The sequence below is a fragment of the Aythya fuligula genome, chromosome 3 (genome assembly GCF_009819795.1).
Source record: "Aythya fuligula isolate bAytFul2 chromosome 3, bAytFul2.pri, whole genome shotgun sequence".
NCBI classification, from domain to species: domain Eukaryota; kingdom Metazoa; phylum Chordata; class Aves; order Anseriformes; family Anatidae; genus Aythya; species Aythya fuligula.
The window spans coordinates 69126546-69151252 of NC_045561.1; the positions used below are offsets into that span (position 1 = coordinate 69126546).

At 38.6% G+C, this 24707-nt stretch overlaps 1 protein-coding gene across 1 annotated transcript in view; it reads right to left on the reverse strand.

Annotated features, from left to right (window-relative positions):
• Positions 1 to 24707, reverse strand: part of PREP (prolyl endopeptidase) — a 99726-nt gene that overhangs the window by 59468 nt on the left and 15551 nt on the right. Inside the window, exon 7 of the mRNA XM_032184251.1 lies at positions 18036 to 18141. Within this exon, the coding sequence (XP_032040142.1) occupies positions 18036 to 18141 (106 nt within the window). The remainder of the gene's footprint in view (positions 1 to 18035; positions 18142 to 24707) is intronic.

Here is a 24707-nt window from a genome sequence, read left to right on the forward strand (position 1 = left end):
CGACCTTATCGCTCTCTACAGGTACCTTAAGGGAGGCTGTAGCGAGGTGGGGGTTGGCCTGTTCTCCCACGTGCCTGGTGACAGGACAAGGGGGAATGGGCTAAAGTTGCACTAGGGGTGTTTTAGGTTGGATGTTAGGAAGAACTTCTTTACTGAGAGGGTTGTGAGGCACTGGAACAGGCTGCCCAGGGAAGTGGTGGAGTCACCATCCCTGGAGGTCTTTAAAAGACGTTTAGATATTGAACTTAGTGATATGGCTTAGTGGAGGACTTGTTAGTGGTAGGTCAGTTGTTGGACTCAATCTTGAGGTCTCTTCCAACCTAAACAATTCTGTAATTCTGTGATTCTGTAACTAGCTATTCCTATTTACCAAGTACAAAGAATAAAATGTATCTAATGGAGAATATCTAATGATTAACTAATTCAGTAATGTACCACACAGGTTTTTAAGAAAAACACCGTATTGTTTCTGATGTTTTCAATGTAAAAAACACCCTTGTTATCTCAATTTCTGAACTTGTTACTGTCGGTGCCAAAGAAAGGTGAATTTCTTTTAAAAATAATACAACAAGTTTCATCCCTATTATAAAATTTCAAGCCATTTGTCACCAGAGAAGACATCTGTGAAGACAAAAACCACACGATGCTTAGGATGATAGTTTATATAGCCACTATCCTTTTCCGGTGTTCAACATATGAACAAAAACCAAACCAAACCAACAAAAAAATGGTGCTAGTGAATATGTTGCATGGAAAAGTAATCACGTTGAATAGCAGATGAAGTTTATCTTTTAATTTTCACTATAGCCACTCATACCAGCCAACAGCTTAACTGCACAAAGCCAGCATGGTTTAGGATACAGTCACCATATAAGAAGTATCTGAGTTTTCATGCAGAAGCACATTTTCATTGCAGAATACCAGCAAATCAGATCCATCAGGTTTTTAAGACAGTTTTCAGACCCTGAAAATACACATATTTAGAGGCATCTAAATTTCAAGTACCCTCTGTGAGAGGAGATTTTGAAAACCAGCCATTTACTCCAGTATTTGTCACAGTATTAATATACATAAATTATGTTCAACCTATGATAGATAATCTCATGGTGCATACTACGGTTCAAACTGGAAATGACTGCGTCATGGTGGTATGACCACAACACATCCTGGAAAATGAATGACAGCATGCAGCCCTTCACTCGGACATCAAAATGTAATTGCATTTTGAATCATGCTTGTTTTTAAGCTCCCACTCAGAGCTAGGCAGCTACAGAAAGGACCTTAGGATCGGTGGTGTTTTTATTTTTTTTTTTCCCCCTCTTTCTTCTTCACTGCCACAAGCCTTTAATTGTGTCATTCCAGTCTCCAAAGGTAAGAGAGAGTCCAAGAAACTTGGACTCTCGGACTATTAACATCTCAATCTCTTGGGACTAGACTTCACTTAGGAACATGTGAGGGAGAGGAGGTGTTAAGGGTTCCTGAAAGCAATGCAACTTTGTTGTGTTTGTACTGAGAGGGCTCTCAGTACCACTCATGCGGTGGATGATGGCTACCCACTCATCAAAATATAATGCATTATTCCTCTGAGTCAAAAAGTTCAGACATGTCGAGATATATCAAATACTAGCCCAGATGAAAGAAATCAAGCACTTTTATGAGCAGAGATTTCTCCATCAGTTTCAAGGCTTCTACTTTACTTCCATTTGGATGATTACTCAAAGGACAGGAGAGAATATATATGCTTTGTTTTGAGAGTTATAGCTTACATCCTCGTGCAGCAAAACAGAACAACAGAAAAACAGGAACCAAAGGTGACCTCTTTCATACCTTGCCTTCTCTAATGCACGAATTATACATAGTCTAAAAAATAACCTTACTGTGAGAGCTACTTATAAACGTTGTGCCCAGTCAGGCTGAAGCCTCACAGCCCCATGTTGTTTGAGTAAAGCTAAGAAAGCAATCTGCCTCTGGACTAAACTTTAGCCTCACCCCTTCCTCCTCTTTTCTTCTTGACCAAACCACACAGCGAGCCTTGCTGAGAGCCAATTGGCACATGATTAATGTCTCAGTCCTACCTCACCAGAAGTGTAAGTCTGGTATTCAGAAACCTGTTTTGTGGATGAGAACTCCAACTATTGGACAGGTTGATGGGCCTGGACCTCTTTCATTCCCAAGCAGGACACCTCTTTGGTAAGATGCTTGCCTCCAACTCTGTCTGATGTTACCTGGGAAAATATTGATGACTAAAGCACTGAACTATTAACTCGAGCTCAATCATTGCAGTAAGTGAATTTATCAACGACAGTTCTGAATCTGCTATATTTGTCGCCTTAGTAAGTGACCCAGCTTTTCAACTTTGCCAAACTGTCTCAGTGAAAGCCCTTGGCAGGGCTCTGAAAAAGGCAGAAGCTGACTCTAATAAGAGGCTGTATACATAACCCTTTGGACATAAACCAGTGAGCAAGTCTGGGACCAGGACTGGATCCAGCCACACTTAGGCTGCCCTCTGAGAAGGGGTTTGGAAAGCAGGAGGACCCTTTCTGAACCTTGTGACTCAACAGGAGGGCCTCCCTCAGCCACATACCCTTAACACGACATGAGGCATCCACATATTTTCCAAGACTCAATTGTTTCTTTCCCCTCTGTTTGCTAGGGAACTAGGATGTAGTGGCCTAGTTTCAATATTGATTTTAGAATATACGTTTTTTCTTAAGTTACTTGAATCACAAAAAAGTCTTTCAAAAAAGAGTATGCTCCCCACCACCATGTTCAGCTTTCTGGCTGATGACTACTGTCTCCTTCCTCACTGTTCCTTCTCTTGTTCATTATCATTATAAAAGTTTTGATCCACTTTTTCAGGCTACACAGCAATCACATACTGACTCATCCTTTTGATGTTACTGTATAGTACTATTCATTCTTATTTTTTTATTTTAAAGATGATCTTATAAACTGCAAGGCTGAACTAAAACACAAAAGGTCACATAAATGCATTTTCAACAGGAAGTTGGGAAACATCACCTCTGTTTTTCTACCTGCCCTCAAAGCACATAAACACTTCCTTCAGTGTGCCTAGGAAAAATAGAACACCCTTCCAAAATAATCCTTATAGCTGATAACCCTGCTTTTAAAATTTCTTCTTGCAACCTGTCCCTACCAGCCGAGTACAGAGCAATTCCATCTGATGACTAAGCAACTAGCAAACTCAACTTCAACTTTTGCTCGATTTTTCTTGCCTCTTCCAAGCCAGTAGTTTTCAAGTATTTCAGACTAGCTTCTCTTCCCGTTCCCATGTCCTCCTCCTACCTCTCCCTGTTCCCACCAGACAAACTACCAGGCTCCAAGCAGCCCCAAGTCTCCAGTTCCCATTACCCAAGCACAAGACCTCTCGTCACCATGTCCTTCCTTTCTCACTCTGTTCTCTTCCTTTAGCTCCCCCCAGGAAAAGGAAGATCCATCCAGAGCTCTTGAGGCAGTGACTCGTAAATCAGCTCTGTGGTGCTATAACCAGAGGATCCCATTTCTTTACTAGGCTTCCTAACTGCCACAATACAAAATAAAGAAAAAGGTCAGTATTAAGAACTTGAAAAGACCAATTGGCCACGTCACATTGGTTTAAGTTTTTAACCAAGGATGATTAAAGAGCTTTCATTTGCTTCTCTTTGCACGCCTACAGATGTGCTAAATCCCCTTCTACCTTCACCAAGCCACACGTTCAAAAGAATAAATAATCAAGGCTGACAACTTAATCAAAAAACATTTTCTAGAAGGGAAAAAAGTTATTACCTGACACAGAAACAATAAGAGACATGTCAGGAGAAAAAAATTGTTACTTTCTTTTTTTGTAAGGTGTACAACAAGGTTTGCTAATATATAAGTGCTTGATTGCTATGTATTCAGCTGTTTGGCTAAAATGATGTAGGCATACTGAGAACAGCAATTAAGCAAGGTGACGAATGAGAAAAGTTTTTTTGTTTGACTGGTTCAATATGCAGACTCCAGAATGTTGCCAGCATTGCAGAAGACAAGTTTGATAAAACAGCTATTAAAAATTGTGCCTTACAGTGCTCAGCTACTGGGCAACTGTTGTTTTTAAAATAAATATTCACCATTAAATCATTTTAAAAAGTGTTATAGAAGTCTGTGCTTGAGAAACCTATGTTCAGTTTGGCAAGACAAGTAAAGAAATGGGGAGTCTTGAATGAGGGATAACCTCTGGGACATGAGCCCACAGTGCTACCCTTCCTGATAAAAGGTGCAGCTGCTATACCTCTGCTACTGAAATCTCGTAAAACAAAATCAAACCTCATGAGTCTGTTCAGTGGCTGACAAACGGGAGTGAAAAACCAGCAAGAATTCTGACACTTTAGTTTTCCCTGATCTTTCTAAACCCAATCCCATAAGCACCCAAAGAGGCATACCTCCTTCAAGTTGAGTACAACAATAAAGTTTCTCCACAAGCTTAAATAACAGCCCAGCTGTCTTCTTCCACTGGTGTCTAAGACTTCTCATAGTATTGTGAATTAAGAGCACAAGTGTCTAGTCTTGAAGAACGAAGCATTTGCAGAACACATTAGAATTAAATAATATAAAGCTTTTTTTTTTTTTTTAAGGCGCATTTGATTAAATTGGTTGCAAATATCAAACTGCGGTTAACAAGCCTGGCCATTCCTAACATGAAGAGTTCTGTGGTAAAAACGAAGCCATGAACAGGGTTAACTTGGTGGGATTTGTGAGGTACATGTGGTAAAGGCGGGGGAGGGAAAACAATATTCCCCCAAATCTCTTGTCTCTGCAGCCTAAATCACAACTCTCATTAAAAAGTAGCACTGCATTTGTCAGAAGTTACTTACACAGTGATTTTCTATTCTAAAAAGGAGCATTCGTGGCACAAATAGATCACAGTGGCCCAGTTAAAACCCTAGCAAACAAACTGAATATTTGAAGAGCAAGATGACTCAGTCTGTATACAGTATGAGGGATTGTGAAGGAGGGAAGGGAAGCGTGAAGAACATTTTACTGAACCTGAGATGCAGAAAAGATGCTTCCTTTAGTGTTAGTAAAAGGAAACAGAAGCACTGTTTTACAGGTTATCTTGGATAACCTGTCAATGGAAAGCACATTGACAAGGATTATTATAGAAGATTGCACTGCAAATTCAATTAACCCATGGCTGTTGACAAAGTGTCATGAGTACTCCCATGCAGAAAAGGGCTAGATGACACTTAAATTTTCAAATGCAGAAATAAGCAAATGAAATCTATTGTGTTTCTTAAATGTTTAGAAGTAGCCCATTCTTGTTTGTTAGATGTGATCTCTACTCAGAGTCAAGAGCATTTCCTAACCAACACAAAGCAAGTTGACTTCCATGGGTCCACATCCACTGAAATAAAGAATCAGTGAATACGCAAGACAACTACACTCACAGCAGCAAAACTAATACAATGTCATGCTTGCACAGTCTTTAATGATATCATTATCTCCTCGCTTGTAAATTAAATGGAGTACCTACAAAGAGAAGCCACAACTCATACTGTGCTGGAAGTTAATGAAAGGCATTAACTCAAGATTACTACAGCAATAATGAAGTGTAAAATATTGGGCAAACCATGTTTCATAAAAGGATGACTTGTGAGACAGTTAAGCCAGAGGTTCCCTCTACATCAGTGTGGTTTAGTTGGACTTGCTGACATCTAGGATGCTGCACTGAAACATACAGCAGATGATTTCCACAAGTAACATATTTTCCCCATAGTATTTAAAATAGCAATTTTCAGATTTTGACTTGATGAAAATGCATATAGCATTTAAGTTAAGAGGCTAAGTTGAAGACAAAGTATGGCTTGAATACAGAATCTCTTCTCAAAAAGCATCTGCAGTCACAGCAAAGACAATAGTATGTGTTCACCATACTATGCCCATACTGCAAGGACTACATTTTTGTTGAGGTACATGGTTGTAAGCTTTTTGGAAATCCAACGTAGCTGTACAAGTTCACATCACCTACATTCAAAAGTCTTGTTGTTCCCTTCAAAGAACATCAACTGGTTTATAAGATGTTTAGATGTAGAGCTTGGTGATATGGTTTAGTGGAGGACTGGTTAGTGTTAGGTCAGAGGTTGGACTGGGTGATCTTGGAGGTCTCTTCCAACCTAGATGATTCTGTGATAAGATTTTCCTTCACAGAACCCAGGTAGACTTATTCTTATTCGGGTGCCTCCTAATTCTATTCCTATACTTCCTACTAGTTTATCTTGTACAGACATCAGACTTCCTAGAAGTCCTTTACAGATTTTGCATTCCTTTCCTACCTTTCACTTGCTACCCTGCACGCTACCTCAATAGTTGGGATATTTTACCTCGAGTTCTTCTAGAACTCATGGGTGAGTTCCTGTAGATTTATTTATCTGTTCTGGTAAGTGGATTGCTCTTTTGTCAATTTCTTTTCCAAAACCTCTTCTGTAATCCACCAGCAAACTCAGACCATGCTCACTTGAATTTTAGATAGATCTTCTGATAAGTTCCCCGAAAAAAGTAATTCCAGCATTGCATTAGCCCCATTTCCATCAGTAGTGCCCCCGCACAGTGATCAAAGAAACACTTAAGACATACGTTGTTTAATTCTTATCTACAAGCAATTCATGAACTAGCTTTGGATGTTGTAAAGACTAGCTTGTTTTACCATATGCTAAGTGAATCTCGCTTGGTATTCCCAAGAAGGTAGCTATCCTGCTACATAAACATTAGTCCTGCCAAGCCATGGTGGGTAATTTACCTGAGATTAAAAAAACAAGACTGTTCTACAGAAAAAGTATGATCCAAAAGAATTCATTGCTCAGTAGTTTGAGCAAGATCCTCTCTCTAGACTTAAAAGATGCATGTATTTTATATATATATATATATATATATATATATTTTTACAGGAAGGATATAACATGCATCCGTGTTAATGGTATTTGAGAACTATTTAAGACTAGCAAAGAGACAGGACAAAGTTCACAAATCAAAAGTCCCGTTCTGAAATTTGGTAACTAACTGCAAGTGTATTTGGTTCTTACATAATATGACTGTTTATCGCCACCACGCTGTATTTTGGAATGCATTTAACAGAGAATTCTTCTGGCCTGAAGAAACAGCATAAACACAAACAATGCTATGCCCACTGAAAGAAAAACAGATGGATTCCATTTTACAGGATTACACTGCTAACAAACAAAGTCAGCTCCTTCAAGGTACAAATGATAGGTAAGAGAAATTTTGTTCCTAGCAAAATACTTATCTGGCAAGAACACCTGTACAGAGTTCTATTTTAAAACCAGGACTGCACACTGAAAAGGTATATTCTAACTTCTAAACCAAAACTAACACAGAAGTTAGTAAGATGCTTAAACTACACAGTCACACCAGCCATTTTGAACCTCTATTAACCATTAAAAACTTATTTCATAATAAGGAAGAGGGGTAGTAAAGAACACATCCATTCAATACAGGACAAAACGTGGAATTATACTTTACGTTCCATATTTGTAATTCTTCTTCATGAGCAAGATTACCTAAGATGATGCCCACTCTTGTAAGTGAAAGCATCGCATTCTATAGGAAAAAGATGGAAATTATTCTAACTAAAGACAGCTAAAGATGAGTGAGCTATGTCAGGCAACTTGAGACAACAAAGCACTTAAACTGTGTCACTGCCCACCAGATTCCCTTAGGAAAAGAGGTGAGTGGAGTAAAGAAAAGCTTAAAGGAGCTGAAAAATAATAAAACAAAATCACTGTCAGGAATAAGAGACAAAAGAACAGCTAGAATACTGTTCTTCTGCTTTGGAAAGTAAGCCATTGTTCCTACTACTAATAGATTGTTAACAAAAAAGGGGTGACCTTTTTATTCAATTGTTCCATTCCTGCTGATTCTCGCGGGACGATCGTGATCTTCCATTTCAGTCTCTAATATGGAAAAGCTGATGATTCACTTATTTGTATTGTCTAGATACCCAATGAAAAACAGGATGAGCATGTAATTGACCATAAAAGAGTTTGTAATTTAAGGAAGCAAAAAAGGTTTTAGAGCTTTACTTTTCAATTGGATATGCTTATCGTGTGGTATTCATCTTTTCAAAACAAATTAATTCAATTTGCAGTTAAAAATGAAATCCTTTTCTTGTTATAAAAACACGCTATATGTAAACAAAGGTAAAAAGGGAAGGACTACACATTCCTTCCATCTACTGGGGAAAGAAATACCTGAACTCCTGTAAGCCTGCTATGGGTTATATTGCGTTGCACAGTTAAGTAATTCCCACAGTAGCTGACTCATTCTTGAATTCACAATCATCTTGAGTTCTCTCAGGCAGATTTCTGGAAAGTGTTTCTCATTTCCACATATGAAACAAACTGTTTCATCATTTTGCATTTCTATTTCTTTTTCTCTTCCCAAGATATATTTTTTTTACCCACTTCTTCAATCTCTCCTGCAAATGTAAGCCACATAATTCAACTGGATACTGTATTGTTGAAAGGACAATGATTTATTATTTTTTCTTTTTGTCTTTCAGACTAAAAATAAAACTTTACTCTGAGCTTTCTTAATAGATAGCTCATGCGTTTTTTCTTAATAGCACATTTCTAACATGATAAGTCAGAAACACAAATACCAAGAATGAAACACCTTAACTATCCAACAGTAATTTTAGGATCCCTTCATAAATAGTGTATTTACTGCTGCAACATAGCTTTCTAAACTTTAAACTTATATTTTAAAGTTCTGAACTATGTGAAAGTAGTTGATACCAGACTTGAAATATTCGAAGAGTGTAACTCCTGTATCTGTGCACTGAGTTAAGACTAGGACAGCTAAAACCAACAGAGACAGATTACTAGTGGAAGACACTATCTAAACATGACAGAGATGACCAAGTTTCATACACGTGTATGAAGTCTGCCATCTACCAACCTCCAAGTAGTGCTGTCATACTGCATGATCCCCCCCCTCTTTTCTGAAGGCCTTTTTAAAATCAGAAAAAGAAATAGCAATTGCTTTAAACTTTAAGTTGCACAGTGCAATATCACAGGGATCCAAGCCACAAACCTGTTCATGGCAACACAAATGTCTTTCACTAAATAGAAGAGCATCATACTAAACACCACAACGTTGACAGCCCTTCTCTTACAGCATAGCAACATGTGACATGCCTACAAAATATCTGGGATGAATAAATGGCCTTAGTTTATTAACATGATCCCTCTGTAGTTAAGAGAAGCCCTACATTTGTTTTGCCCTGTCTAGGCACGAGTAGTAAGATCTGCCTCCGTTTATCTTTCCGCCTTGCTGCTACAGCCATTACGCTGCTGTGGAGAGACATGATCAGCACAATCAGCACATGAGCTTCTATAATGGAAGTGTAGCTTTAGTCATTAGGTATACTCACAGAATCACAGAATCATCTAGGTTGGAAGAGACCTCCAAGATCACCTAGTCCAACCTCTGACCTAAAACTAACAAGTCATGTACTTCCTATTTTGACCTGCTGCTCAAAACAATATTTAAATTCTGATGCATCTGAAAGGAATTAAACAGGATGAAGGACACTCCTATAACTTATGAGAATTCTGGCCCTATGAGACATTAAAGTACATGCCCAAACACTGTAGGGAACAGGGATGTCAAGGGCCTCTAACAGAACAAGGAAGGAGAAGAAAAAAAGATAACCGAAGCAATGAATTCCTACAGAACCATTTATACTACCAGAAACCTAGTCACAATCATTCAGTTTTGAGGTACAATCCATGTATTAGATCCTTTCTTTTAAATTATCAGCAGTTCTTTCCTCATTACAAAACCAGAGTACTATCTCTGGCATATATGACAGAAGCTTTCTTTAGTCAATTAGCCTTCCACAATCCAATACCTAGTTTAATTGATTTCACCTTAGCATGGTGTTTAAAAAAAAAAAAAGTGTTATCTTAGCTTCCAGTTGCAAAGTCAGACTATTGGTACATGTCTTTCCACAGCAAGCTTCTACAGGATGTAAAGGTATTTTGATTGAAGTAACCAAAGCCCCTCCTATTTCTAATTTGATGCTACTTCATCTCTTCTGTAAGGTCTCTAAATTGGAGTTACACTGTCAAAGCACTTTGTCCTTACAACATGTAGGAGGCACTTATATCATGTGTTATCTGGTACATCTGGGACTGTCCTGATTTTGGCTGGGATAGAGTTAATACCTGTAATATCCTGACATTTTCTTTCATTTTTCAATATCCCTTGTTCCCTCTTTGCCTGTCTGTACAATTTCTGAAATAACTAATGCTCATTTAAATAGTCCTGCAACTAGTTCTCTGAGATCTTTGTGAACAGCTGCATCTTAATTGCCTCATTTTCTCTCTCACTTCTGCCGTGTACTTTTTTCAAATACCACAGGAGGAATTTTTGCCTTTTAATTTCTGAGAGTGGTCTTTAGTTTTGTGGTCTGGCCCATTTCTTTCCCTCCCTTTAATTTTATGAGCATGGAAGATAACAGCCTCACTGCCATGGGTACCCTTTGCATTCAGCACAGAAGCCTAGGTTCATCCAGAGGCTACCTGTAATTATCCTGATGACTTGGATTTCACAGGGACTCTTTCTCCCTAATAGCTACAGGGAAAAGGCAGGAATGCAGGAGCCTCAGCAAATGGCCTACACAGGTCAACTTAGTCCACCATTCCCTCCTTGAAGACTTCTAGGGTCTAGAAGTGACTCTCCCATTACCTCTTATGCAGAACTCAGCAGTAACTGCATTTTTGCAGTACAGCATAATGTAACAAAGTTCATTACCCATCCTAGCCAAATGGGATCTCACTGCAGTGAATAATGCAACTAGCTGTAGGATTAGCTTAATGAACACTTGAAATCAGAAGAGACTTAGAACAACTTAGGCCCGTTATTACATACACAACCTACATCTCAGTTATTAGCCAGTTCAAGAAAAAGGACACACAAATTTAAAACCAACCACTACCTCATATCTGTTCACCATATATGTCCTTAAAATAACATACCACATTGTCTAACCTTCCTTCACAACGGTATTCTGGTACATTTTTCCAGTTATAACAGTTAAACTTTATTTTGACTCTGAGAATAGTTGTAAAACACTATGAATTGATTTCTGACTTAGTTGTCATCTCTAGGAACAGTCAGAAAACAACTTAAGGAGTTCCCTAGAAACACAGCTGCTTCTTACTGCTTCTTCCAGTTCTGAAACTGTACCATCTCAGGCCACAATGATAGTAGTGATGAGGTAGCCCTGATGAAGATGACAATAATTCAAGTAAACAAATAGACTGGAAGGGGTGTCATTCTGTATCTACTTTCTACTTGAGGACTTGTATTAAAATACCAAGTGGCATCCTCCAGGTAAGTATGCAAGTTCTGTAGAAAACAAATCTATACAAGAAGTGCATCAAGCCCATGCAGTATTTTAGTCATGAGATCAATCATCCCCTCAAGGACAGGAGCCACTGCAATTTTCCAACATCTTTTCATTCCTTTCCTCTCATTATTTCGCGATAGTGAAAGAAATTTTTAATCTAAGTCACATATTCTGAAACTTGGTGTACAGACTTGCAGGAAGTCATTTGCTGACATTTTAACTCAATTTGTATTAAGATTCAGCATAAGCAAGATGCCATCTTACTATTCATCAGAGAATTCACAGAGAAGAGCACTGTTATTAATGTCACAACTGAAGGACAAACTTCATTGATTTTTGTGTCTCAGGTAATCCATAGGGGATAAAACCTGAACTTAAAGTGTCTCAAGTCAACTAAGGCAAAAAAAATATCTTCTGAAGCTTTCTCCATACTTCAGGCACCCGTAATGGTACTCATCTGAGTGAATCTTCATGGTATAACAAGATCTAGTTCATGTTGCAGCCTCTCATGTAACAGGCTCTTGCTTCTCCCTGGATACTTGACCTTCCATGCAGTATCGTGAAGGCTGCAGCCTATTTGGACCTATAAGCATTACATGTAGATTGAACGTAGGAGCAAATGGTTCACAATGTAAAGTGGGATTAAGTACCTCTTATTTCCATAAAAAAAAACAAAAAAAAAAAACAAGTTAAGGAATAGAAAACATCCATCCATACAAATCCATTAGAAAAACTAAGGATACAGCAGCTATTATATCTCACTCTGTGCTACTATACTGTTATCCACCTGACTAAGCAGGGCAAAAAGTATCCTTGCAACTGGCTGGCCAACCTAATAAGGAGAGCTTTAAACTAAAAATGACAGGGGAAAGTAGAGAAGTTGTGGTTGGGTAGGCAAGCCAAGGGCCTGGGTGACAGGAAAGGAAGGGACACAGCAGTCAACACAGCAGAACTGAAGTGGAATCACTCCAAGTGTAAGCACATGAAGGAGAAAGTGCCTGCTGAACAGCCTCATTGGGAGGTTCTCAAACCTGCACGGGGAATCAGCTTGGTTGGGTGCCTCTCTGAAATGCCTTCTCATTAACACACACAACATGGGGAACGAACATGAGGAATCAGAAGTCTCTGTGCCGTTACAGGGCTATGAAGCTCACTGGGATCATGGAGTCGTGGTGGGTTTGGGATGTATCAGGAGCCTGTCAAAAGCAATGGGTCAAGATGAGCAGACAAACCAACATGGGGGCGACAGTAGTGGGTATCTACTGCAGACCTTCCTGATCAGGAAGAATAAGAAGAGGTGGTCTTCAGATAACTGGGAGAAGCCTTATCTTTACTTTTTCTTATGGGGAACTTTAACCTGTTCTAGCTGACCCTATTAGAACAGGCAGAATCAGGATCAGCCTAAACAATTCTGTATGCGACAAATTAGCGCTTGGACAAGTATAACAGACATGCGTATAGAGAAAGAAGAAGATGGAGATCATCTCTTAAGGAAACAGAGGTTTCTGTAAGTCAGCTTTCTTGTAGAAGTGATCTATTACAGTCATTACCATCATTTACCATCCCTGTTTTGTGACAATTGCTCCTTAAAGGCATGTAACTTTCATTCAGGCAGACTGCAACTGTATTGCTTCCTTTCCTCGCTTCTGTCATCCGATGCTGCCATCTCCTCAGCTCTAGAATAGCTCAGCTGGAAACATGCCACCTAGATAAAAGTCTATGCTCAATGCCAGGTGATTCACAACTCCAGCTGCAGAAGAAATCAACACAAAACAGGCTGCTGTGTCAAATCAACCAGGTATACACATGAGTATGCGAGAGAGCTGGGGCATGGGCTTGAGGCACTGCTCCATGACTTCTGTGCTGTTTAACTGTTAGCATGACCCCTTGTCACATTTTTGGTCTGTGCCAATTAGCAGACAATATGTAGTCACAGTATGGGGGACAGTGTTTGCCAAAAACATTCTCTGTAGACAACTTGGACACAGTCACAATGCCTGGGAGTGAAGGGAGCTCTGGCACATGGGGAAGGCTGGCCTGTGCCTCTTGGCTTCAGTGTAATGGCACAAGTTAGTTTAGTGTAGGAGCATAAGCATAACTCAAGTTACACACCCACCCCATCCCATCCCAAAGATAGAGCAGTGGGAAGCCTCAACACATGCTTCAATCAGCCAGAAGACCTGAAGGGCTCAGGACTTCCAACATGAGGGTAGTACTGAGAAGAACACAAAACCTATGGATGCATCACTGCTTCCCCTATTGGTTGTAAATTCTGCTCAAGGTCTCTGTTTCAGCAAAAAGGGCAGTAGAGGGTATGTTGACAGGGACCATCATGAAGGGGTGCCAAAATATCTCAGACTTGTCTTCTCCTTTTCAGGAAATACAATAAAAAAAGGTACTGATTATACACTGATAGATGGGAACTGCCTTTTAGCTGCCTTCAGTTCATTCTTGAACCTGTGAGGACAGTAATAATTAATTATACTGCTTCATTGTAAAATTTTATCTAGATAATCAGTTAATTGCATTTAGAAGTGTTATTAGGATAATTAGAGCCCAGCTGCCTTGGAAACTGGATTTTTGTCAGTTTTGGAGACTGCTACTGATTAAGAGGTGCACTATGAAAATGCAGCATGATTTTTTTGAAGAGGCCAAATATATTTTATGTTCTCTCACTTCTCCCTAAGGTGAGGTTTTTCAGCCTTTATTTTCATCCCCTATAAAACAAAAGTGAAAAGACTTTGTCACTGGAGAAAGTTAAATTATAAATACAAGCTTTCAGAAGACTATAGTCTGGAAAAGTAGATCATTTGAATATACCTTTGGAAGACACTAATTACTGCTTTTTTCACTGTGTTAATGAATGACACTACTGGATAAAGTATGAAATAAAGAATACTAATAAGTTCTATCACTATACATACTACACAACTAATAACCATCCAGGCTCAAGAGAAGGAAAAAAAAATCTAATTTCATTCAGGGAATGGTGTTGATGACGTGTTATTGCTAAGAGAAATTTCTTTGTGCAGCCTCCACTGAATAGAGCAACTTGGTTCTTTTGGGGGTAAGACTGGATTGTTTTCAAGAAATTACCTTTTTCAATTTATCATACTTCTACTGACTTATTCAAGGCTACAGCAGATCCTGATGCTGTGAAATCTCTGGAGTATTTGTTCAGTACCACTGAAGCAAGTTTTAATCTTGATGACTGAGGTGTAAGACAACCCAAGTTAAAACAACAAAAACAATACTACTCCTGTTACCCTTAGACATTAACTGTCTAGAAATCAAGATAGCCACTGGTAGAGTAACAGATGAATGCTAAAATGTGACATTAAATATGACAACTGAAAAGCTGTGAAACATGCCCCACCATATAAACATAAGCAGGAAAGAAGTTAACCATTTGTGGTTTCAATAACATCAGCAAAGGAGACTAACAGGTGTTACTACTATCACCAGAAAAACATTCAGTAATTAAAAGATCTGATGCATATTAGATAATAAACTACCAATTTTTCAATAAGAACACACCAAACCTAGGTCTGATGCAACTTTTAGGTTGTACGTTATCTTGTCCTCACATCCTTCCTACTGAAAAAGACATTACACAGAATATTCTAATACAGACTGCCACAGGTATAAAAGAAGAGAAGGCTGTAAAAGGAACATGCATGCACACACACTCTTTTAATACAACCTGCCATTTTCAACCCTCTCTCTAAGAATCTACCCTACAGATATGGGAGCTTTCTCTTCTCCCTCTAGATTTTGGCTATTTTAATTCTTAACAAGAAAGACACTTTCTTAGCTCCCATCATCCAAGACATTCTTTCTAACTTTCCAGAAGCAGAAAGTGTTAATAACAGTATTTATGCTGGGGTTTCAGAACTCATCATCTTTCCTTTCGAATCACCAAAAATGTTCCTACAAATAAACAATTGCATTATTTAGAAAACAAAACTATCACATTTTTCTTGAAACAAAGTATGGATTTTATCTCCCAGTAAAAAGATAAGTTTCCATGTCTTGGGAATAAACTACTGGTCTTGAACCACAATTAATCTAATTTCACAGACACCTTGGCAATTTTCCAACAACCTGACATTTTTGACATTCAGTACTGAGGTCGCAACACTGAACTTCGTGACTTCTTCACAACCATTTGTGAGCAAGTGGGCCAAACAAGTGACCTTTTTCATTGCAACCATCATCTCAGAGAAACAGTAACAGAACTACAATTAACTCCACGAGGCCCTCAGTACATCAGAAGGAAAAGAAATTCAATCTTCAGTGGTCATATTTCTTGACTCTGAAAACACCTTTTTAAAGAAAACTCTTTAAACAACTAAGAAATTTGATTACCTCCTGTCAAAAGAAAAGATTGCACTGCTAGCAATCAAAAGCAAGAAAGGTGTGCCTAAGTTAGTTAACTTGACATTTGAAAATAGGTTTTTCAGGTAATAAATCACAGATCAGAATCAGCTCTGTATATTTTTGTGCAATTCTAAGTGACAGAAAATTCTTTAACTCATCACTTTACACACGAGCATTTCAAATTATGCAGTGGTACGTTGACCTTGGGAAAAAGCATTTTAAAAAGAAATTTGTGATTATATAATTGAAATGGTATTTATAACCAATATTGGCTACAGAGTAGCTTTAAAAACAACCTGTTGAAATCTGTCGTTCTATAACTAGGGTTTTGTTACAGGCTTCATAGGAATTCGAATCTCATCCATTACCTTCTGATTAGCAGCTGCTTTTATTTCCTTACCAAAAAAACCCCCACAACTAACTTGTTACCTTCTAAAAAGACTTCACTGCCTCTGATGTTCAACACCCTCTGAATAAGTCTAAAGAAGTATAATACTTGAAAAACTTAAAGCATAAAGAAAAAAGAGAATGACAGCATCCTTGGACAACCTGGATTAAAAGAGCAAGGAAGGAAGAGAAATGTCTGAGAAACTGTATTTTTTTCCTCAATTTCAAGTACCACCTAGGGCACTGGAAATACACTAACTGTCCTGGTTTTCTTTCCACATCGCACAGATTAAACTGTCAATGAGAAAGGAAAATCATAAGTAGTATCTTAGATGTAACCAAAAGTATGAATTCTTCTCATTATAAATAAATTCTATTCTTAAAAATAGAAGGATAATGTAATATTTTTTAAAGTACAGATATTTTTAAAGTAAGACGTGATTCCCCTAGTTTTGTCTTCAAGGTTATCCGGTGTATCTATAAATGAGAGGGTGAATAGAGGAGGAGAGCTACACTATGCATTCTAGCTGGAAAATGTCATCTTGAATGACAATACAATTTATCATTTACAAAACCCCCTCGCTATACTAAACAGTTTTACCTACTCAGTTATGATGTTCCATGGAAATGTAACATGTAATGATGTTCCATGGGAAGCATCTGCGATAAGTTACATTAGGTCTGCTACATTTTCTACATTCAAGTGGACATTAAACAACTACTTAAGTTGCCTGAGACAAATTTAGAAGTAATTAAGAAATATTTTAAAAGGGCAGAGTTACATGCCTACAAATAAAAAAAACAATCTCCCTGGAAAAGAATTTAAAAGTATATTATCTTCACTAACACTTAACTCACCAAAATTCAAACCATTGTATTAAGTCTTATTGATCAACTATTGATCTAATTGAGAGACAACCATGCAACCCTGCAGTATAATAAAGGCACTGACAGGGAGAAAAAAAATACACCCCCTACTGCAGAGCTGCTATCAGTTCTAATCACTCTCATACGCCTTGAATATTCTGTTTATGGCTAAGAGAACAAGTTTCTTAAGATCCAATATTTAACAAGGAGGTACTGCATTATTTATTGTCCCTGAAGTTTTTGAAAATAGAAGCAGCAAAGAATCAAAAAGAACTAAGTTGTTTTCTTCTGTGTAAAGCATATATTAAGGAAGAGATTTCAACAATGCAATAATCTGACAGTACAAAAAACACCAATCGTCAGAAAAATGCCAACCATCAACCACAGCACCTTACTTTTTACCCATAGTACTGAAGCTAATACAACAAATCTACACAAGCCAAATGGAACTCAACTATCCAAGCAAGTAAACGACAGTTCATAAATGTGTGTTTGAATCCTTAGTAGATGTTTCTACTGTAAGAATAACAGTGCTACAAAGCAAAGTTTTTAGTAATAAAACATTATAGTATTTTGTTCATGTCCTGGTACTATGCAAACAAAAAAAAAAGCATAGAAATCTTTTTTTTGTGGGGTTTATGTTTTTGTTTTGTTTTCATAGGGCTGAGCAGTTCTTTAAGAGAAACAAGCATTTTTGAACCATGAAAAAAATTGAACAAAATACTACTGGTGTAGAAAAATCTAAAAAAAAGTCTAAGACTGCCTATATTATTTCAATTTTCCCTTGTGACCTTTTAACATACTACAAAACTAAGAATGGATTTATCCATCTACCGTTACATAACAAAGAAAAGCAAGTTCTAAAACTTATCTTCTCATACTCTTAGAAAAAAGAGATTAAGCAATACCTATTTCAATATATATGTTCAAACATAAATATTTAAAACTGTCTTAAAATACAGAAAAAGCTGCAAAGCAAGAAAATACGTACCTGATATACCCTGAGATTCTTTCTGTAGGTCGCAGTACCACAGTCTGTTCACTGGATCACACCCTTCCCGAATGGACAGCAGGACATATCGACCATCATCTGATACCTAGAAATTACAGAAAATCAAAGCCAATTCATCCTCTGGAAAAAAAGATCTAATTTGAAAAATTAGTCCCTAAAACCCTACCAAAAAATGAGTTGATGCTACATTTAGTTGAATTAAGAGATGTATATGGAATATGAGAACTCACCAAGAACCCTCATTCACCACTTGTATCAACAAATAACATCAGTATAATCTGCCGACATTTCAGGAGATCAAAACCAAACAGCTTTATCTGTTTATTCTCAGATTTAATTAAAAAAAAATATTAAAAGTATTTGAACAAAAGGAGTCTGTGTGTGAAACAAACATCCTTGCTACACCAACTTATTTTTACTAGAAAAAGCTGCACACTTCCCTACGTAATACTGTTATTCATAGTGCCATGCACAACACAGTGATTTAACCAGGTGGTAGAGGATAGCTTTGGATTTTTTGGTTTGCCTCATTACAATGAGTTTCCAATGTACCTGCTAGAAGTCCCTTGCTGCTTTGGAAGTGCAAGGAGGTCAGCAGCTTTGTCTCCCAGTGACTATCTGAATGACAGTCACTTTATTCACAGCAATGTGATTCACAACAATTTCACAATTCAATTTCACCCTCAATTTTTCAAGTGACAATTAATTAGGTATGGTTTATGTCACAAAGCAGTACACAATGTCCTAGAAGTCATCCAAGATGCTAGTTTTAAGCATATATGCACTTCCCGTGGCAAGTTAAACAACGCTTACAGAATTTTCATTTTTGTCATTTTCATTAAGTTTACATGCTGCTGTTAAGTTAATATCATAAACTACAAACACATCATGAATTTTCAGATGAAGCTTCTGGTTTTTGTCTTTTGAGAAACACATACACTTGATAAAATTTCCAGAATGGAATCTGCTGCTACATAAACTCATCAACAAAGCCTTCTTCCTACTCAAGCTTTGCAAACATACCCTGCTTCCTTGCAAAGCTTTTGAAAGTGCAAGTTCATGAATGGAAGGCAGGAAGTAACAGGAAGTCATCAATTTAACGTTTCCCTCTCCTTGCGGAGCTGTTCTGGGCATGTTCCAAAATTACCAGGTTTAGATGTGTTATTAACAGCTGATGTAGGATGCTGGTTCCTGTCCATGTTCTTACATAACAGCGTGCAATGGAAAAATCAAATCTTTAGTCACAAAGTATGAGTCCAAATTCTGGAAGCTTTCCATTTGGCCCTAAGCATCTTCAAAAATTTTTTTACTCATAGATTGCAATAACCTTAGACTTCCTTGGGTTAATATTCCTAACTTTAGCTGTGCACTTTATTTTTTTATTTTTTATTTTATTTTATGTGCTCTTCAAACACATCCATGGTTTTGAAGGACACAGAGGAACTTAAAATACAGCATCAAATCTCAGAATAAGGAAGCTGACTAAAAAACAAAACAAAACAACAAAACCCAACAAATGAGTGTTTCCAAGTTATCTTTTTGACAAGCATTCTTATCAACAATGAATTACACCACTAAAGATGTCCATACATCTGAAAGTTTACGAGATGAACAGAACTGAACACCTAGGATTCCTCCTGGGACAAGAAAAACAGCTATGACAGGTTCAAGAGGCAGTCTGAAAAATTCAGACGATTTGCCTCCTCCTTCCAAGATGGATTATATCCAGAAATGAAAACCAAGATCAGGTGACCTCTTTTGAGAGAAGCATCTTTAGTGTTTTTACACAAAAATTAAACAGTTTTAATTAAACTAGTCACTGCTTAATATGCTGCTTAAACAACTGTTCATGCTTGCAAAAGCACCATTTTTCTTTATTTTCCTCACTAAGTCATAAAACATGCTAAGAAATAGCAAGTGTCATACACAAATATAAATTTCAGTTTAGCTCAACAGTATGATGAACAAAAGTCTTTCAGTCACAGCCAGAACCCACACAAATCTGTTCTTTGATGCTGTGAGTTAACAGTTAACAGAAGACTGCTCACTTTACCCAGGAAAGAAAACTTATTTGCAAGTTTCAGATGTTGTTGTAGTGAGGGCAATTCAGAACCTCTGACGACGGCAAATTTGAGCACATCTAATGAGTTTTTCCTTCCACATTCCCAGATGGACAAGTGAAGAGTTGATAGCAGTTTATGTTTAATTTGAAGCAGGAATTCCCAAAGCATATTGCTGGTGGGATGCCAATTAGGTCTGTCCCTATCACTGAGGCTGTTCTTACATCAGTGAGCTCTGTAATCCAAAGGAATGTGACAGAAACAGGACAAGGCACTGTTGACTGCAGCATGCTCAAGTGTTCAGTATTACAGCACAAATTTAGACACTGGCATTCCAAAGTTACAGCTTGATGAGCAAATCTGGGCAGCAGTACCAGCTTATGCAGTCTCCACCTCTAGCTCCTCTTTCTGCTGTTGTTGCTTGTATCCATACAAGTTCATTCCCCTAGTCATACCATTGCAGGCATTTACCATTTGGGTAGCAAACCAGACCGGGGAACTGATCCAGCTGTAAAATTATCATGTACAAAACCAGTCCTCACTGCCCCTTGCAAGGAAAGAAAAACTGAGGGGGAAGGAAAAAAGGAAAATCCAGAAGAAAAAAAAGGAAAAAAAGAATAAAAGGGAAAGCCCCTCTGCCCAAGTAGTATCTCAGTCAGTTCACTGTGCAGCTGCTCAAATGGCTGAGCTAACAGCACACCGAGCAACTGGAAACATGAGTAATAGGGGCAGAGATTGCTTTGAAGGCAGCTCAGATGGTAGTACTGATGAATGTGTAATCACGGCCTGAATGCCCCTGACTTCTTTATACCATAAACAGACAAGAGTCTTGCTTTCAAAGTGACAGAAGGAAACAGGATTTCCCAACTATCGTTTGGTTATCCTTGCACAAATACATCTTCGTGAGGTCAACTGCAATCCTTGCTCCTGGCCCACAAACTTACGAACTGAAATCCCATACCAGCATTTCACTCAAACCTTAGCATGCACTCATGGCTCAGCATAAGGGCAACAGCTGTAATGTCAGAACTGACAGCCTGAAGCAGAAGTAAGTTCTTCTGTTTTCCCACATCCAAGCTGAAAGAGAAACATATCTCAAGAATTTCTATGAGGAGAGATTCACAACATTCAGTTCATATTTCTGTAATATACTTTTCACTGTAAAACCCCATATTTCAGTAATATACTTTCTACCATTTCAGGCAACACCTGATAAAAGGTAAGGAGGTTATAAAGCAAGTAAACATCTTAAGGTGACACTGGCAAAGTAGGCCAGAAGTAGTTCTTGTAGCCTTCCAACTGGAGCTGAGCTAGTGAGCCTGCTCAATGCTTAGAAGAAAGTGCTCAGCTTAACAATGACTTTACTGGCATAACACAGCAAGAAGCCCTAACTCAGCACTGCTAAAGGAAGGATTATTTCAAAGAGCAGCTGCTGGTGTATAGCTTGCAGTTTTGCTGTTGCTGTTCAGTCAAATGACAGTATGGAATGGATTAGATCTGCTATTTCTGGCATATTTTTCTAACTACCTTTACTTCTTTGTGTCTATACGGTGTATCACTACGATAGAGTTGCTCACAAGTAATGCTCTATTTAAACTCTCAGCGACCACACCCTCTAGATCAAACCTCCTCTACATTTTATTTTATAGGGGGATGTTTTTTTATCTTTACTAGCAACGTTGTTTCAGTGTTACCTGTTCTCTCCATTTCCATTTATAGTAAGCACTGCTTAGAAAAATATTGAGAGGAAGCAGTTTACCTGTGGCCTGGATAAGTTAACGGATGTAAGTTTCTTTATTTAAAGCCTAAGTAGTGCATACATGTAAAAAGTTTTCCAACTACTTACATTTTTATTTCTTTTACAAAATGTAGTTAATACAAGTCATGTAAGGAACTCAAAGAGTCGTATCTTCTGCATTTAAAATAGCAGTAACAGTCTACGAGGATCCACAGCAAAAGCGAAGTTAACTATTCAGGGTGGATATCAGGAAACAGTTCTGCACCCAGAGGGTGGTCAGGCACTGGGACAGGATCCCCATGGCAGTGGTCACAGAACCGAGCCTGCTGGAGGAGTTCAAGAAGTGTTTGGACAATGCTTGGGCACATGGTCAGATATTATTTTTTTTGGGGGTGGTCATTTGGGGACCCAGGAGCTGGACTCGATGATCTTTGTGGGTCCCTTCCAATTTGGATATTCTGTGATTCTATTTTGTCTAACGGCAACACATTTCAGACCAGCAAGTCATACATAATTAAACAAACAAACAAGAACAAGCAGAAGGCTGTAAGGTTTTCAGACTTCCTGGCTTTATGCATTGCTGCTCAACTAAAAAGTCAATAGGAGAGACATTAAAGTGCTTTGCTTCCAAGTAAAGTGGCTTGACAGCAACCCCAGTGAATATTAATGCTAGTTCTTTGAGTACTATCTGGGTAGTCACCACTGCAAGATTTAGGATAGGAAAGAGCCTTCTATTTTTAGTTCACAAATACAATCCCTCCAAATGCATATTATTATATCAAGGCCATTTTAAGCTAATCAATTAGTTTTTACCACTTTTGCCCTTTTTATTATCAAGGTGGAAAATTGGGATGGGGTAAAGAATAAAATAAATCAATCACAGGTTGAGATAGAGACAGATAATCTCAGAGAAAGAAGGGAAAATAATAATAATAAATAATAATAAAAGAATATAGAAGACAAATGATGCACGATGGAATTGCTCACCACCTGCTGATCGATGCCCAGCCCATCCCCGATCAGTGGCTGACACCCCCAGCTGCTGTCGCTGAGCACAGTGCCACATGGTGTGGGACATCCCTTTGGGCAGCCTGGGCCAGCCGTCCTGGCCGTGTCCCCTCCCAGCTCCTGGGGCACCCCCAGCCTCCTCGCTGGCCGGGCAGCACCAGGAGCAGGAGAGGCCTTGGCTCTGTGCAAGCACTGCTCTGCACCAGCTGGAACATCCCCACGTTATCAGCATTACTCTCATCCTAAATCCAAAACATGGCACCGCAGCAGTTACTACAACTGCTTGTTTTGTTTTCTATTTGTATCACACTGGTTTAATCAACTACATTTCAGAAGAAATGATAGCAGGTGATCACAGCAATGGTTGATTACAGGATCAGGTCTCACACAATCCCACTTTTTACATCCAGGAGGAGGCTGGATATACTCTAGGCAGCACATAGCCTTATTATATGTAAACATATCAGTGTGCTCTCCCACCATCCATTCCCTAGCCTAGAAAAACTGCTTTGGGCATTAACTCAATTTCCCTATTCCTTCAATTTCCTACACGAGACAGCCTTGTTCCAAAGGGCACATGGGTATTTACAGGCATTCTCCTTAAATCTAGCACAGAGTAAGATTAGTAGCCTTCTGAGGTAACAGACTAACACTGAAACTCTTTTTTTCTGTGGTCATTAACTTGCTTTTGAGTGCAATGAAAGCGCCATAGCATCAGGAACTTGGCGCTGTAAGAGATTACCGTCCCTGTTTGCAGCCAGAAAGTTTGCCTGGCTGTTTCACTTGAGCAAACTGACAATGTTTTGAGCCTTCCCTGTTTATTTCTGTTCATTCTTCCCCTGTGGATGCTGCACTTTCACATTCTTGCAGTGAAAACGTGCCCTCGCCAGCACACACCTGGCAGAGGTTGTTCCTCTGCACTCTGAATTTCATTTGCAAGTTCACCTCCCTGGCTGGGAACCACTGATGTAAACTGACAGCTCTGAACCTCAAAAAAATATATATATATTTTCGTCAGGTTATGGATTGCACACAGTGTGTGTCAGACAACAAACCGTACTTGTTTACTTCTGGCAGAATTAGGACAGGAGGGTTCCCCAGCCCTCTCCTTTCCCTCCTGTTTACATTCCTGCCTCTACAGCAGTGACTTTTAACACCACCAACTGTGAAATGCTCTTATATAATTTACTGTTTAACTTTGAGAATAACAGTCTGGCTGTGAAAGACAGCTATGATACATGAGTCTGGAGAAGAAACAAGAACACGCCGCGGAGATAGAAGCCTGGGAAGCTCCTCTACTTTCAGAGAGTACCGATGACATTGCAAAGGTTTTAAAAATCATACCAGACTGCCATCTACTGGGATGTTACTCGAGCTCTCTCTCTGCTTCTTCCCAACTCCTCTACCATCCTAGAATCTGTACCAGAAAAGTTAAGTGTTTTCTCAACTAACGAAAAGATTTGGTAGCATCTTCTTCAAAACTGACCTAGATACCGAGTATGACTAGCAATACAGAGGTTTTTCTCGAAAGCAATCCATTCAGGTGAGGAGATGGAAATGTATCTGTCTTTCTATCTCAACACCGGTTTCAGCACCAGACTAAGCATGCTTAGTGCTGGTGTTGAATGAGTAACAAGTTAAAAAGCTGAAGGTATTTTCTTACCTGTTGCCTTGTAAATACAATAAGCTGACAAAGTTTTACTCAACCCTCTTCTGTCCTAATCAGTCACCTAGCTTCTTCTCTCCACTAAAGCTAAAACCGCTCCAACTCCCTACAATGTACCCAAGATTACTTATTTTTTTCAAGTATGATGGCAACATTAGAGCTTTTGCAGTCTCTGAAAG